A 16499-nucleotide genomic window follows, 5' to 3' on the forward strand; every position below is an offset into this window, starting at 1 on the left:
TGGGGAGGTTCCCTCTCGGTCCTCACCCCTCCATGTGCCCACGGGGTGCAGCAGGACTGGGGGGGATGGCGCCGTGCCAGGGGCACCCATGGGTGCTGTGTTGTGCCAGGGTGTGCGCGCTCAGGGTCTGCGACCGTGCCGTGGGGCACATCGGGGTGCTGTGCCACAACAAGGGGGGTGACCCCCCCACACTGATCCCCTGGGGCACCGCGGAACCCCCCAGCTCCAGTGGGGTGCCCCCATCCTACGCAGGGTGCTCGGTCCCCACACATCCTGCAGTGCCCGGTCTGGCGCCGACCACAGCCTCCGCCCTGCCTCAGTTTCCCCAACCCCACGCATGGGCACAGTGGGGTCCCCCCAGCCCCCTGTGGGTCACCACCAGGTGCTCGTGGGGTCCCTGTCCTCCTGTCCAGCACCGGGAGCTGCCGTGTGTCCAGCCGTGGGGCGGGGGGGGGGTTGCTCTGCGTGGGGAAACTGAGGCAAGGGGAAACAAAGCCGTGTCCGGGGAGGGGCTGTCCCCAGCCACGTGCCACCCACGGCAGGTCCCCAGACCTGGAGAGGTCTCTCTGGTGGCGCAGTGTTGGGAGCTGGGGTGCTCGCAGGTGTTGGGGGGGCTTTGGGGAACGTCGGAGAAGGGCTGGGGGGGACGCAGGAGGCGCCGGCGTCCCTGGCCAGGGCGGCTGAGACCTGGCGCTCTCGGATCATGTGTGGCGGGGCCGGGAAGGGTTAAGGGAAGCGGAGGCCCCCGAGCTGTCTCGTTGCCAACGGAAACCAGACATGAGGTCATCGGGGATGAACTTGGACTTGGGGCGGCCGGAGACAATGGGAGGGCGGTGGGGGGCCGGCAGTGGGGCTGGTGGGACCCCCGGCCCTGCCACCCCCTGCGCTGGGGACAGCCGCTGTCCCCAAAGGGGGCGAGCCCTGGGGAGCATCCCAGCCTTTGTCAGGGTGAAAACGTCCCCAAAGTCGCCTCGGGGTGTGGGGCAGTGGTGGGGAGCCTGGGGGGGGGCACAGCGTGAGGGTGGCTTCCAGGAGGGACCACAGCGGGGACATGCGGGACCCGTCCTGCTGCTGGGGCCGGGGAGCACCGGGCACGGTGCCACGGGGACCCTGGGAGGGGGACACGGCACCGGGGAGGGGGTCCTGGCACAGCAGGGAGGGAGGGGCTCGGGGACATCCCAGCAGAACGGGGACACAGGGTGGCAGCGCGGCGGGGACGGTGGCACAGGGGACATCGGACACGGTGCAGTGACACAGGGCGCAGCGGGACGGGGCTGCGTGGCGAGGACGTGCCAGGTCCCCCCAGCTCCAGACGGGGAAACTGAGGCACGGGGAGGGTGGCGGGGGGGCACGTGCTGACACGGAGGCCCAGGGGCTGCCGCAGGCAGGGGGCACGGCCCGTGGGGCACAGCACTAACGGCGCCTCTCTCTTCTCTCCGGCAGTCCTGGTACCTGGGATAACGCAGCCGTGCCACCCCTTCGCCTCCCTTCTCCTCTGCTTTAGGCACCCTGAGAGGAAAATCCCCGTCCCAGAGCACCAGGCCCAGCCTTTCGGTGACGACGGAGAGCACGAACTAACGACGACAACGACAAGCAAAACCCATCCCGGAAGGAAAGAGAGAGGGAAAGGAAGAAGGAAAAGGTTCAAACTTTTTTAAAAAGGAAAAAAAAAAAACAAAAAAACAACAACAACCCACACAGAAAAAAAAAAACAAAAACAACAAAAAAAACACCCTACGAGGACCTTCCCCCCCCCCCGGCAACGCATCCACATCTGATTTGCCAGAAAAACAAACAAAAACCGAACACTATTTGCCCCGCCGGCCGGCCCCGCGGCGAGACTGAGCCCGAGACCCGACGCAGCTCGTGACAGCGGTGCTCCCGGAGCAGCAGTGGGGCCGCAGCCCCGCTCGCCAGAGGGCTGTTTATGCAAAGTTGTCTTTACTCTTTCATTCTTGCCTCTATGTGAGTAGAAAAGAACAAACCCCCCCGCGCTGCCCTCCTCCCCCCGGGACCCCCACGCAGGCTCTCGGGGGGCCGGGGGGGTGGCGGTGGCCCTCGGGGGGGACGCGTCCTGACGGCGCCCGCGGGACGTGGCCGTGGCCGCGCTCGCTGTCTTGTGGCTCCCGGTCCCATGCTCTGTGCCGTGGTCGCGCCTTGGGGACGGGTGGTGCGGTGTCGGGGTGATGCAGTGACACCGTGAAGCGGTGACGCGGTGACACGGTGACATGGTGACATGGTGACAAGGTGATGCAGTGGCGTGGCGGTGCGGTGGCGTGGTGACACGGTGACGCGGTGGCCAGCATGGCCTGGCAGGAGGTCTTGCAGGAGAGGGGCTGGGGACAGGGGGACACACGGGCAGGGCTGGGGACCTGTGCTGGCGGTGGCACCCCGTTACCCATGGGGACACGGCGTGGGGACGCTCCCGACGCGCTCCCCGTGGTGTGACGCCGGTCACCCGTCTTTGTGCAATGCCTTCCTCGCTCCCCACAGCCTGCACAGCCTGCGTCCCCGCCTGTCCCCGCGTGTCCCCGTGCGTCCCCACATGTCCCCGCGTGTCCCCGTGTGTCCTTGTGTGTCCTGGTGCCGGGGGGGGTGGCGGGGCCGTGTTGGGGCGTGCGTCCGTGTGTCCGAGCTATGCATTCCTGTGGACAGGTACCATGTGGACTTGCGACGAGAGGGTTCGATTGTGTTGCACATTTTGTAGGAAATGCACTTTTAAGAGGGAATCTTAAAAAAAAAAAAAAGAAAGAAAATGAAAGAAAGAAAACAAAAAAAAAAAAGAAAAAATCACAAAAAAGGAGGAGGAGGAGAACAAGGAGGAGGAAGAAGAGACGGGAGCCCCCGGCACTGGCTTGCTGGGATGGCTGGCTTGTTGTTTTTTTGGTTTTCGTTTTTTGTTTTTTGTTTTTTTTAATTAAAAAACGATGGAGAAAAGGAGGACGAGAGTGAAGGCGACCGCAGAGCCGCTCCCGGAGCCCCCCCATCCACAGAGCCCCCGCCGTGCCCCCGGCCCCAGCCCCACCGCGGGGGCACCCTGCCCGCTGCTTCAAGTGCCTCAATTTCGCCGTGGCGCGGCGGGGAGGGCGGCAGGGGCTGGGTCCCGAAGGAGCCCCCACTGCTGGAGCATCGCTGTGCCAGCACCGAGCATCGCACACCCGCACCGAGCTTTGCACGCCGGCACGGAGCACCACACACCGGCACCAAGCACTGCACACCGGCACCGAGCACCGCACGGTGACACCAAGCATCGCCTGCTGGCCCCGAGCTTTGCACGCCAGCACCGGAGCATCGCCCGTTGGCACCACCGCAGCACCGCACCTTGGCACCGGCACCAGGCCATCGCCACGCAGCATCGCCCACCGGCACCGTCGCCGTGCCAGCACCACGGCGAGCATCGCTCCATCGGCACCAGTGCGTCGGCACCAAGGCGTCGCTCACGGCGAGCACACGAGGAAGAGCCCGGCGGTGGCCCCATCCCACGGCGAGATGTCACCGCGCCCAGCAAGGGGACGTGGGGACCGAGCGGGTCTGACCCGGCCGCGCCGCGCCGCGGGCAGTGCCTTAGAGCAGGGGACCCGGCACGCGGCACCCGGAGACGAGCAGGGGCTGGCCAAGGCCCCGACGCCTCCCGCAAGGTGATGGCACGGCCGCGGGGACACCGGCACGAAGCCACCGAGGGATGGCCCAAGGCCACTGCCGCCGCCCCGTGGGGCACCCCATGGACCGCCCGCACCCCGCACCTGCACCCGCACCCTGCTCGCCTCCCCCGCCACCCCCCAGAGCATTTGCACCCCCCCCCCCTTTCAAGCAGCCCCGGGATGGCCCAGCAAGGCCGGATCCTGCCCGCCTGGGCGCAGCGTGGCACCGCGGGGAAAGGGCTGACGCAGGAAATCCCGGGGAAAAAAAAGGAAAAAAAACAAAAAAAAAACAAAAAAAAGGAAAAAAAAAAAAACACAAAACACACACAAAAGACGATGAGAAGAAAAGCCACAAACAACAAAAAAGGAAAAAAAAATAAAAGAGAGAGCGCGCTTGGCGGAGAGGGAAACTTTTTTTTTTTTAAGGATATGAAAAAAGAAACACATGAAAAAAAAAAGACAAAAAAAAAAAAAAAAAAAAAGACAAATAAACTGCATGGTGCTTTAACAGGATCTCGTGACCTGGCTCAACCCATCCGTGGATGGCTGATGCTGTGCATGGCAGACTGTATTAACCGGCTCTACCTTCCCCCTTCAGAAAAGAGAAAAAACAAAAAAAAAAAAAACAAAAAAAAATCTGTATAAAAGAAAAAAAAAAAGCCGTAAAAAAAAAAAAAAATCCATGTTTTCCTAATTTGCACGAAATTTTATACCACATGATGTGCCTTGCCTTCGAAGACTAAGTATTACCAGAACCGGGCTCACCGCACAGGAGGAGCTGCATGCCTGGGGCTCCCCGCCGCAGGGGGGGCCGGGGGGGCCCGGCCGCTCGCCGCCCGCTCGCCGTCTGCATGTCGTGTTCTTGCGTTGGGCCGCGGGGCCGGAAAGTCCCTTTTTCTCTGTTTTTTTACCGATTTTGTTGTTCTCCCCCCCCCCACCCCGTTAAACGTCTTCCAGTTGTTAATGCCGAGTGCGCCCTGTCCGAACACACCGAATATGCAATACCCCTGGGGCTGCGGCTCCGGGGGGGGCCCGGCGGCCGGGGGGGGGGGGCCGGGGGCCTCGCGCCCCTTCGCTTTGCCTCTTTTTCCTTCCTTTCGTTGTATTTTTTGTTTGTTTGTTTTAATTAGTTCATTATTTTTATTATTTTTTTTTAATGTTCATTTTTTTGCTTTCAGCAACCAAAGGCGGCGAGGAGGAGGGGGGGGGGGGGGCGGTGGAATGCTGGTGGGGACCCCCCCCCCCCCTCCATGTGTCCCCCCCTCCATGTGTGTCGTCCCCCCCCCCGCAGTGTGTCCAGGCGAGGCGTGAGGACGCAGTGGGGTGGGAGCTCAAAGTGGGGGGGGGACCATGGGACCCCCCCCCCTCTAAACGCTGCGAAATGGGGCTGGGGGCTGCCGCCGGGGGGGGGGGGCTGAGCCCGACTGCTCTCGTGGCAGGAATGGAACCGTGTGAATGTAGCTGTGCCCCCCCCGGGGGGACGCAGCCCCCCCCCATCCCCACCGGCTTCATCCTCGGGGGAGGGGGCCGGGCTTTTGCAGCCCCCCCCCCCCCCCCCCAGCCGCGCGCACCCCCAAAAAATCCAGAATTTGCCTTAAAACCCACGCGGCCGAGGACCGACGGGGGTCGTGGTGAGCCGGGGGGGGGCACGGGGGGGGCCTCGCTGCTGCTTGGCGCTGAGGAGATGCGGTCGTGGCTCGGCCACCCGGGGGGGGCAGGTGCAGATCGGGGAGGGGGGGGGCAATTTATTTTTTTTTGGGGGGGGGGGGGGGGTCCCAAGGAGCCCCCCCCCCCTCCCCTTTGGAGCTGCACGGCGCAGTATTGGTTTCTGCAAGGACAATGCAACGCAGGTAGCGGTAGTTTTTAGCGTCGAGTTGAGGGGAAAAAAAAAAAAATTATACGGAAAAATGGGGAAAAAAAATGTGAAAATTGTAAAAAAAAAAAAAATTAAAAAAAAGGGGGTTAAGGATAGAAAAATTTCAGTTTAAAGCAAAAAATTTAAAAAAAAAATAAATAAATGAGGAAATAAACATTTCTCACCCGTGACCGGAGCGGAGCAGCGGGGGCAGCGCGGCCCCCCCCGGCCGGGCCCCCCCCAGCCCGCGGGGCGTGGGGGGGGGCGTGGGGCGCGGGCGCCCCTCGGGCCGGGGCCATGCGCGCCGTGGGGAATCCCCCGTGGGGTCCCCGGATCCCTCCCCCCCCCCCCGTTGCTGCCTTCGCCTGCGTGGAGGGGGGGGGCCCGCACCCCCCCCCCCAAAAAAAAAAAAAAAAAAACATTAAAAACCCGCCCTCGGCAAGAAAAGCACCTTAGAAAATGTTAAAAAAGGCAAAAAAAGCAAAAAAAAAAAAAATCACGGATTCCCCCCCCACCCCTCCCCACGCACCACCCCCCCCCAAGGAGGGAGGCTCGGGCCGGGGGGGGCAGGGAGCGCTCCCCCTTCCCCCCCCCCCCCCCCCCCGGGATATTTGCACTGCTCCGCTCTGCGCTGGGGGCCGCATCCTGCCCCCCCCGCGGCCCCCAGCCGAAGGGAATATGCAACCCCCCCCCCCGCCCACCACCCAGGCTGCCTGGGGGGGGGCTTGCTGGGGGGGGGGGCCGGGGGCGGGGAGGGGGGGCCGACCACTAATTTTTATTATTATTATTATTTTTGAACCCTTCGCCGTGATTTTTTTTTCAGCCCCCCCCCCGGGGTGGCCACAATCAGCTCCGCCGGTGGTGGTGGGGGGGTCATCGCGGGGTGTCCCCCCCCCCAGGGGCTTGGGGACAGGTTTTTTTAGGGGGGGGGGGGGACACAATCCCGCGCCGCCACAAGCCCAGGTCCCCTTGCCCGGGGCTCGCTCCGGTTCTCATGCACTACAGTCCCCGAGGGGGGGTTGTTTTTAGTACTCGTTTGCGTTGAAAAAGCGTTTAAAAAAAAAAAAATGGGGAAAAAAATACAAAAAAAAATTTCAAAAAAAAAAAAAAAAAAAGAAAGAAAAAGTCCTCGTGACCTATAAATAAATCCCTGTACATATATATATATATACACCCACATATATATATATGGGGCCGCAGGGCGGGGGGGGCGCGGGTCCCTGCGGGCCGACACGCAGTTAAGGTACTTTAAGTGGCAAAGTAAGGAATATATATATATATAAATATATATATATATATGTCTGCTGTTGTTGTTTGTTTGTTTGTTTCTTTTTTTTCCTTTTTTTTAATTTTTTTTTCCCGTTTGGTTTCGTTTCGTCCTCTCCGTTTGGAGCCGCTGCTCCCCGGCCCTCACCCACGGGCAGCACCCGCGGGCCGGGGATGGATGGACCTGGGGGGGGGGGGGGTCGGGGAAATTTGGGGTGTGGGGAGGGGGGGGGTCGCAAAACAAAAAAAGAACAAAACTAACCGAAAGGCAAGAAAAGGCCCCAAAAAAAAGCGCGGCGGGGCCGCCGGCGGGCCCACGACGACACCAATACCAAAAATCCCACGCAGTGCCTCTCGCTCGCTGCCGGCCGCCCGCGCCCGCTTTTTTGGGGGGCTCCTTGCCCCCCCCCCACCCCCCTCCCTTCACGCCCCCCCCCCCATTGGGGTGACCCCCCCCAGCTCCCCCCCACGCTCCCCGCGTCCCCCCCTGTGCCGCTGCGGGGGGTGAGCTCTGCGGGGCGCCGCTGCCCCCCCCCCGGCCCCACGCGTGCACCCCCCCCTGCATGCTGCCCCCCCCCGGACCCCCGCTCGCCTCCCCGGAGCTTCTCGATATTTGATTACTCCATGTACACGAACGCAGCCCCCCCGCCGCGCCTGCCTCCATACAGCTCCCGAACGTGGCTAGGGAATTTTGTGGGTTTTTTTTTTTTTTTTTGGTCATTTTTGGTCATTTTTTGGTTTTTGGTCATTTTTGGTTTTCGGTTGGATTTTTTTTTTTTCCGTTTCGTTTTTTTTTTTTTTTTTTTTTCCGTTTCGTTTTTTTTTTTTCGCCCCCCTCCCCTATGCAAAAAAAAAAAAAAAAAAGGAAAAAAAGGATTAAAAAAAAAAAAGAGAGAAAAAAAAAAGACAAAAAAATAAAAAAGCGGAGGAAAAAAAAAAAGGAGAAAAGAGAAAAGTTTAAAAAAAAAAAAGACGAAAAAATGTATAAAAAATTAAACAAGCTATGCTTCAACTCCACGCCGCGTCCGCGCTTCCTTCGCCGCCTCCACGGGGGACACCGAGACACGCGTGGGGGCGCTGCGGGGCGGGGCAGGCACTGCCTGGGGGGGTGCTGCCACCCGTGGGTGCCCTCGCCCCACGCAGGAGGTGGTGGCTCCCCGTGGACACGCGTGGGGACCACACTTGGTGGGGGGGGACACGGGGTTGGGGCACCCACGGGTGACCCACGCGTGGGGTGCTGCCCCCCCCCCCGTGACATCATCACCTCATCCACGTGACCGCGCCACGCACCCTCATGACGTCACCCCCACCCTCCCCGTGTCACCCAGGGGTCCCGTGGGGTCGGGGGGCACCCCCCAACCACCCACCCCCCCCCACCGCACCCACGCGTGGGTGGGCACGGCCCCGTCCCCACGCGCAGCAACAGCAGAGACGGGAGGCGGGGGCGGGCTGGCAGCTTTACTGCTGGGCTACAGCGGGGGGGGCCGCCCACAGCCTCCCCCGTGGGCTCTCATCACGCGGCCCCCACGCGGGTCCCGCGGGCTGCCGTGGGGGGGCGCCGTCCTCGATCCATTCCCGCGGGGCCGGGCTCCAGGCCGGGCTTTGCGCTCAGCCGGGGCCTTTCGGCTCTCGGCGTCCCGCAAAACCCGGCGCGGATCCGCGGCCGCGGGTGGGCCGGAGCTCGCCCCACGCGTGTCACAGCGACGTGGCCTTGTTGTGCTCCCGCTCGTCCTCGCTGTCCCTGTCGGCCGCCGCGTTGCTGTAGGCGGCCTTCTCCAGCCTGCGGGGACAGGGACGGGGCCATCAGTGGGGTGCTGCCCCACTCCACCCCCCCCCCACCCCACTCCCACGCGTGGGACCCCCCAGAGGGGAAACTGAGGCAGGGCTGGGGCTGGGCTGGTACCTGCCGATCGCCTGCGGCTCCTCAGGGGCTCCGTGCTTCCTGCGGGGGGGACACGAGGGGACATGAGGGGACATGAGGGGTCAGCACCGTGCCCTCCCCGCCCCCCTGTCCCGGGTGGGGGGCGCCGCTGCAGCCCCCCCCAGCCCCCCCCGGCCCCCACCTGCGCATCCTGAGCTGCCAGAAGCGGTTGACGAGCAGCGCCACGAAGACGATGAAGAGGAAGACGACGACGGCCGTGAGGCCAATGAGCCACGGCTGCCACTGCTTGGAGACCACGACTGCAGGGACGGGGACAGCCGTGGGGACGGGAAGGAGCCACAGGGACAGGGACAGGGATGGGGACAGGGACAGGAATAGGGACAAGGATAGGGATGGGATGGGGACAGGGATGGGGATGGGGAAGGGGACAGAGACAGGGAAAAGGACAGGGATGGGATGGGGACAGGGACAGGGACAGGGATAGGAATAGGGATGGGGACAGCGATGGGGACATAACAATATGAATAGGGACAGGGACAGCATTGGGGATGGGGACAGGGATAGGGACAGCAATGGGGACAGAGACAGCAATAGGGGCAGGGATGGGAATGAGAACATCAACGAGGGCAGGGACAAGGACAGGGACAGGGATGGGGACAGGGACAGCAACAGGGACAGGGTTTGGGATGGGGACAGAGATAGGGACAGGGGAGCCCTGTGCCGCAGAGGACAGCACCCAACATCACAGGGTGTAGGGTCCTGAGCCCGGCACTGGGGGACACTGGGGTGCTGAGGCCCAGTGAGGTGACAAAGACACCCCCGCCACAGCCAACCTGTCCCCGTGAGCACGGGGTGCCTGGCACGGGGTGGAGCAGTCACCCCCAAATTTTCCTGCTCTGCCCCCAGAATGGCTGCTGCCAGTGCCGGTGCGCGAGGCACTGGGCAGACTGGTCATACTGGGGAGGGCAGCGGGGTGCTGGTGGCACTTACTGTCCTGTCCCCGGGCGGTGGCAGCGAGGGTGAGCAGCAGCAGCAGCCCCAGGGGCTGCGGGGACCTCGGCATCGCGGGGCAGCGGAGGGGCCCGATCCTACAGCGCGCGTGGCACTGCTCCCTGCACCCGGGGCCAAGGGGCGGTTTTTATTGGGCTCAGGAGGACAAGTGCCACCGAGTGCCATGGCAACGCGGTGCCCTTAACCCCCGGGTGGTGGCACCTCCGCCCCGCTGTGCCACCAGCACCCGCCGGGACCCCCGGACACAGCGCCAGGGGAACAGCACAACCAGCACTGGGGAGACTGGGCGGACTGGGAGCAGCTGGGGAGATGCCCCTGGGGAACGTGGGAGCAGCGCAGTTTTGGGTGGAGAAGAGGCAGATTTGGGGCTTTGTCGGTGTTGTTTGGGAAGAGCGGCTTCACGCAGCAGGGGCAGGATTTGCCCGGTGGGCGCAGACGGACGGACGGACAGAGGGACGGGTGGGTGGGGGGCTGGACGGACGGACAGAGGGATGGGGCTTATCTCTCCCCGCTGCCCCCCACGTGCCTGGGGAGTGCTGGGTGCCATAACCGGGTAAATATTAATGCCCTTATCGCCCAGACCTTGGCAACGGCCGCGGGCGGCTCCGCTCTGCCTCGCACCATCCTCGGGGAGAAAACAAACGGGGGCAGCACCCATGGGTGGGCGCCGTCGGGGCCCCCTCCCACTGCAACTCCCCGAGGGGGTGAAGAATCCCTGGGGGTGTGGGGATGGGGTTCCCAGCGAAGGGCTTTGCTTTAAGGGTGGGGGTCTGCACAGAGCAGCCCCCGCTCACGCTGCCCCCTCCCAGAGGCTCGGGGGTGTTTTGCCCCCGCTCAGATCGGCTTTGGGGGCACCCCTGGGTGCTGCCGAGCCCTGCCCCATCCTGCGGGGCCCGGCTCTGGCGGGGGCCAAACCCCATCCTCAGCACACAGCCGGGTGTCCGCCTGTCCGTCCGTCCATCCGTCTGTCCGTCCGGGTGTCTCCGTGTGTCTGTGCACGCCCCGAGGGTCTGCGCCCACACCCAGGGGCGCATCTGTGTCTGCGCCCCCCCAGCGCCCGCCTCTGTGTCCGTGCGTCCGTCTGTGTGTCCGTGTGTCCGAGCACGTCCCACACCAAGGGCCAAGGTCGGGGCGCCCCAGCGGGTCGGGGGGCAGGGGGGTTATTGGGGTGCGATGGCAGCTCCGAGCCGCGCGCGTTGGCACCACCGCGGTGCGGGGGGACGGGGCCGGAGCGGCGGGGAGGGGACGGGGGGGGGCTTCGCAGCGGGGGCCCCCCCTAGAAAAACCTCTTCTTGTGGGGGTCGGCGAAGGTGATGGAGCCGCGCGGGGTGGCGGAGAGCAGCCCCAGCGGGATGTCCATGCCGGGCAGAGCGCCGGCTCCTTCGCCCTGCGGCCTCTCCTCCGGCAGGGCCCCGTCCTCCTCCGGCCACTCCACCTCCAGCGCGCCGCCCTCGCCCATCACCGCCTTCTCCTCCTCTGGCTTGGGCCCGAACGCCCAATCTGCGGGGACAAAGACGGGGCCGTGGGCAGCGCCGTGGCACCCGGGGGGGTCCCCAGCCCTGGAGCAATGCAGCAAAAACCTGAAGTGTGCCCAGCAGGCCTCATCCTGCACCGATTCAGGGAGAAAAATTCACCCCTTCAGCCAGCGGGGCCCTACCCTGTGCCCCAGCATCCCCATCACCCCGTTACCCCTCTGGGCTGGTTGGGGTCCCCCCTCGCCCCCCACCCAGCCCCACAAGGACCCTATAGGTCAGCCCCGTGTCCTTTCCCAGCCCCCCCTCCCCAGGGACTCACCAGCGAAGTCGTGCACCAGGTCCTTGATGAGGTGGCCCACGATGGCGTACGCCACCACCAGCACCAGGCTGGCCGCCATCACCAGGTAGACGACATAGCGGGGCAGGCGGATGCTGTCCAGGGCGGGGGGCTTGTACTCCACGTAGAGCACCCCGTCCTCCTCGGGGGGGGCCTGCAGCAGCTGCCGCGGCACAGAGACCCCCGGCAGGGCCATCGCCAGCTCCCCCCGTGCCCCGGCCCCGAGCCACCCAAGCCTCTGCCACGCGGGGGGACGCGGGGGACGAGCGGCATCGGGGTTCCCACGGCTCCCCCACGCCCCCCGTGCTCCTCTCGCCGGCGCAGAGGGCAGAGCAGCCGCGGGAAGGAGCTTAGTGCCGGTAATCCGGGCACAGCCCGGGCGAGCTCAGCGTGGGGGGGGGGCAAGAAGTGTCCAAGGTGGCTGGGGGGGTCCCCAAAATCCCCCCATCACATGGCACTGCAGGGACCCGCGTCCCCTTGTGAGCGGGGAATCGGCTGCAGAGCCGGGGAGTCCCCAAAGGCAGGGAGGGGGAGGGACACCCCCAGCTCGGGCACACTCCCCCCCCCCCGCCTAAATCCCCCTGCAGGCCCCGAATCCCCCAAGCAGATGGCACCAAGTCCTTGACAGGGCCCAGCACCGCCCCAAAGCGCTGCCCTCAGCACCAGAGCTGGTGGCCAGGTGGGGGCCTGCAGCAGTCCTGGCACCCCGGGTCCCATCTGGGTCCCCCTCCAGCACCCTAAAAGAGCTGGAAAAACCCCAATCCCTTCCCGGGGTGGGATCGCCAGGGAGGGATGGAGGTGCCTGTGATGCCGGAGCCGGTGCCAAGGCAGGGCTCTGCGCCCAGGCCCTCCTCCCCGCGCACGTCCCGGCTCTGCTGCGCCCAGGCCAGATCCCGGCCGCAAAAATGCCGCCTTCGTTCCAATTCGGGCTTAAAAGGCACTTGGAGGAGTTGAGGTTTTTTTGCAGGCAGGCGGGAGGAGATGGGGGAGGGGGGAGCAGAGGCAAAAATTTGGCATCGCTTCCTGCCTGGGCTGCGTGATTCACTGATGGAAAATCAGCGCCGGGAAGCAGGGAGCAAGGGTTGGAGGAGCCCCGTGCGATAACGGGGGCCGAGCATGCCGGGGAGCGCCTGGCACACCGAAACCTGAACTCCCGTGGGGCACCGACAGCGGGGCACGAGGGAAATGGCGTGGCCCCCCGCCCCACGTCCCCGTCCCCAGCACCCACAGGGGTCACGGGTGGGCACAGCGGCGCCCCAAGGCCCGGCGGTGCTGCCCCAAAGCCGCCTGCCACCCGCGGTCTGCGCGGGGCGGAGGGAGCGAGGCGAGAAGCCACACGACAGCCGGCGCCTCTGCACGGGTGTGAAACCAGCAGCTGGCTGTCAGCAGCGCAGAGGAACCGAGGTCTGGCAGCTGGGGGCCCCCATCCTCTGCCTCACACCCACACCGCGGCGCTCAGGCACCCGTCTGGCTCCTGGCCACCAAAATCGTGGTGCCACAGAGCAACGGCCACGGGGGTCCTGAGCTGGAACGGACTGGGACCGTGCTGGGGCTCCCCGCTCCCTCCCTGCCCCATCACAGAGCCCTGGGGACGCCGCAGCAGGGGGGGAGCAGTGGTTTTGGGGACTGCGAGGATCGAGCCCAAGTGACTCACGCAGAGACTTTGGACAAGGGGAGCGGTGCCGGCAGCAGGAGGCTGGCACGGACACCCCACGCGGCAGCACCGTGAGGACTCGGGGCACGGCTCAGCCCGTGGGGGCTGTGAGGGCAGCCCCAGGGACCCCCAAATGGGGCTGGACCCTGCGGGGTTAAATCACGGCTCTGCTCACGCCGGTACCCATGGCCGGGGCGGTGCTTTATTTCCTCCCAGCCCCGCGTGCGCCCGGGGGATTTGGGGTGGGTGCTGGCAGCAGGCGGGCAGCCGCCGCCCTCCGGCTCTGCTTCAACACGGGGGAAGTCCAGGCAGGCTCTGCCTCACCCCGTCAGCCCTCACTGCGCTGCCATTCCACAGAAAGAAAACCCGTGGCCAAATCTTCCGAGCCAAGAAAGAAAAGACCTGGCCAGGGCAAAGGCTTCCGCAGCCTTGCACGGACAGGCATCAGGCAAAGCTCAGCGCAGAGCCAGCCTGCCCGACAGGAGAGGCCAAACCCACAGGCCCCGGCAGCTGCGGAGGGAAGGAGGGCCCCGGCTCGGCACCAACACCGAGGGCAATTCCGAGGCTCAGCGCCAACCTACAGGAGCGAGCGCCCGAAGCCAGCCCTGACCCTCCGGCGAAGCTCAGGTGGGAAGGCAGAGCCCACGCGCCCCGAGCCGCCGCGATGGGCTGCAACACGCAGCGAGAGCCCGCCCGCTGCGAGCCCCCAGACAAGGGGAAGGGCAGACGCAAGAAACGGGGGGGGCAAGCAGCTCAGCCTGGATTTGGATGCAGAAAGCAGCTGTATTGGTGCCAGACAGCAAACCCAGTTCCGCCTCCGCCGGCTGGGCAGCGGAGCCGTGCCCGCGGGAGGCGCGTCGGGGGAAGCGCGCCCGGGGAAGGAGGCGGCGCGCCCGGCCGGGCTCAGGCCTGCAGCTTGCAGAGCCCGTCGGCGTACTGGAACTGGGAGCCGTTCTCGTACTCGTACATGTCCAGCGCCACCTCGCAGCTCTCCCGCACCACCCGCTCCTCGTCCCGGGCGAAGGCGCGCAGGGTCTCCAGGCAGGAGGGGTGGGCGATGGCGCCCAGGGCCTCGGCGCACTCGTGCCTCACCATGGGGCTCTCGGTGCGGCTGCGCAGCGCGGCCGTCAGCTGCGGCACGCAGGCCTCGTCCTGCATCTGGCCCAGCACGTAGCCGATCTCGTGGCGGAACAGGGCGCTGCCGGCCTGGAGCCCTGCGGGGAGAAGAGAGTGAGTCCCCAGAGCTGGCCGCGGTGCCGACCTGACCCCCACCCAAACGCTGTGGGGCAGGGGGAGGTGTGGGGCGGTCAGATGGGGCTGGGAGCCCACAGCTGCCTCTCTCCGGACCCGTGGGGCTCTGGGGGCAGGGTCTCGTGCTGCTCCCTCTCCCTGTGTTGCCCAGCCATGAGGACAGCAGTGCCCCACGCGTGTAGCAGCCTGCCCGTGCTGCAGAGGAAGCCCTGCAGGGCTGGGAAGCCGTGAGATGAGGTCCCAGAGCTCTGCACACCTCGGCCGGTGGCAGCAGCACGCCCTCAGCTCACAGCAGGTGGCCGGAGGGCATCGACCACTGCCCTGGGGCAGCAGAGAGGGACCAACAGGGTCTGGGGCTGTGCTCTGCCCCTTCCCTGGCCAGGACACATTCACGCCCTCTCCAGAACAATCTCTGGAGCCCAGGATGAGGCTGGGTGGCCTCAGACCTTCCAGGAGAGACAAAACAGGTCCCTGGCACCAGGAACCACCAGCTCAGACCAGCAAACCCCCCGCCAGTTACAGGCTGCGCCCTCTCTGCGAGCGAACAGCGGGGAAGGCAGCTCTAGAAGCAGCAGCTCAAGGAGCCGCACAGCTCTGGATTTAGGCAAGGCCAATCCTGGATTAACCCGCAGAGAGGAGGCAGCGGGAGGCCCCAGCCGGGCCCTTACCGTCCGCCAGGGCCAGCACGGCGTCCCGGCCGCCCAGGTTGCGCAGGGCGAACATGGCTCGGTAGCGGTCGAAGAGCGGGCGCGCCTCGTCCAGGAGGGCTTCGCGCAGCTTGGCCACGTCCCTCTCCTCGGCAGGGGGGAGCGGGATCCACCGACTGGTAGGGGCTGGTGCTCGGCTCCTCGCCGTGCTCCTGCAGCCACTCCAGCCTCTTGACAGCCAGCTGGCACGTCTCTGCCACCTGTGGGGACGAGGAGGACGCGGCCCGGGATGCGGGACGGCCCCGAGCAGTGCAGGGAGCACAGCCCAGGGACCGCCTGCTGCTGGCATCGCTCCCAGCCCACCCCCAGACTCACCTCAACCACGGGGTCCTCCGAGTACTGCTTCAGGACATCCAGCACCGCGGGGTTCCCGATGGCGCCCAGGGCTTCACCTGCAGGAAAGAAACACCAGCAGGCAGCGGGGTGTCCCCGGGAGGCGTCAGGGTGGGGGCAGCCCCACCGTGCTCCCCAGCAGGGCCTCACCCCGCCCCACAGCGGGACCACGGGCCTGACACCGACCCCACAGACCTGACACCGCCACCCCAACACCACAAACAGCCCCACAAAGGGGCACGGGGAGGGGGCTGCGCGGGGCCCGTACCCGCCTCGTGCCGCACCATGGGCTCCTGGCGGGGCGTCCCGCAGCACGGCCAGCAGCACGGGGATGGCGGCCTCGTCCCGCATCTGGCCCAGGCAGTACGCCAGCTCGTGCTTCAGCAGCTCCGAGCCGTCCCCGAAGGCGCGGCCGATGCAGGCCACGGCCTCGGGGGCCGCCCAGGCCGCGCAGGGTGAAGAGGGCCCGGAACCGGGCGGGCAGCGGCTGGGCCGCGTCCAGCAGCGTGCGGCCCACGGCGGCCACCTGCTCCTCCGTCACCATGGCTCCCGCTGCTCCGGCCCCGTCAGGCTCCTGCGGACCGGGAAAGGGCTCAGAGGGGCCGCGGGCTCGGCCCCGGTGCACCGGGAGAGAAGGGGGGTGTGGGGGGGTGGCCCGGAACGCAGCGGGCGGGTCCCGGCGCCGCCCGGACCCGGAAGCGGAACGGACCCGCAGCGCCGCCGCCGCCGGGCCCCGCACTCACCGCGCGCCGCCATGCTGCGCCCCCACGTGACCGCGCGGCCGCTCCCACCCGGAGCTCCGCGCGCAGGGGGAGCCGGGCCCGCGCATAGCGCGCGTGCGCACGGAGCCGTCTCGCCAACCCCTCCCTCCCCCCCCCCAGCCCCGCCCCGCCGGGTGGGAGCGGCCGGGGGAAGGGGTGGGAGGGGGAGGGGGAGGAGGTGGGCAGCGCTGGCGCATGCGCAGTGCGGGGGGGGGAGTGCGGGGGGGGGGGAGCTGGGGAGCGCCCTGGGGGTGTGGGGTGACCATGGGGGGGGGGGGCGGCCCCACACGGCCCCACACGGCCTCTGGGCTCCCCACAGGGCGGCC

At 66.0% G+C, this 16499-nt stretch overlaps 3 protein-coding genes across 6 annotated transcripts in view; 1 reads left to right on the plus strand and 2 right to left on the minus strand.

Moving 5' to 3' along the window:
• NFIC (nuclear factor I C) overlaps positions 1 to 4232 on the plus strand; it is a 43626-nt gene extending 39394 nt beyond the window's left edge. For all 4 annotated transcript variants that reach the window (XM_084302672.1, XM_084302671.1, XM_084302673.1 and 1 more), the window contains one exon: positions 1444 to 4232. In XM_084302672.1, coding sequence (XP_084158798.1) covers positions 1444 to 1461 — 18 coding nt within the window. In that variant the 3' untranslated portion in view covers positions 1462 to 4232. The remainder of the gene's footprint in view (positions 1 to 1443) is intronic.
• A 4225-nt stretch (positions 4233 to 8457) lies between these two features.
• SMIM24 (small integral membrane protein 24) lies at positions 8458 to 9707 on the minus strand (the record flags this gene model as incomplete). Its single annotated transcript, XM_084302590.1, has 4 exons — positions 8458 to 8542; positions 8666 to 8704; positions 8826 to 8943; positions 9635 to 9707. The coding sequence occupies 4 exons, from the start codon at positions 9705 to 9707 to the stop codon at positions 8458 to 8460; spliced, it is 315 nt and encodes a 104-aa protein (XP_084158716.1).
• Positions 9708 to 13884: 4177 nt separating this feature from the next.
• On the minus strand, positions 13885 to 16147 carry DOHH (deoxyhypusine hydroxylase). The gene is given in 8 exon segments (XM_084302452.1): positions 13885 to 14335; positions 15041 to 15179; positions 15181 to 15279; positions 15395 to 15471; positions 15681 to 15711; positions 15713 to 15847; positions 15849 to 15986; positions 16122 to 16147. Coding segments are annotated over 7 exon segments (900 nt in total). The 5' UTR covers positions 15957 to 15986; positions 16122 to 16147; the 3' UTR covers positions 13885 to 14024.
• Between the last annotated feature and the right edge of the window lie 352 nt (positions 16148 to 16499).

This window comes from Netta rufina (genome assembly GCF_964035555.1).
Source record: "Netta rufina genome assembly, chromosome: 28".
Taxonomy (NCBI): domain Eukaryota; kingdom Metazoa; phylum Chordata; class Aves; order Anseriformes; family Anatidae; genus Netta; species Netta rufina.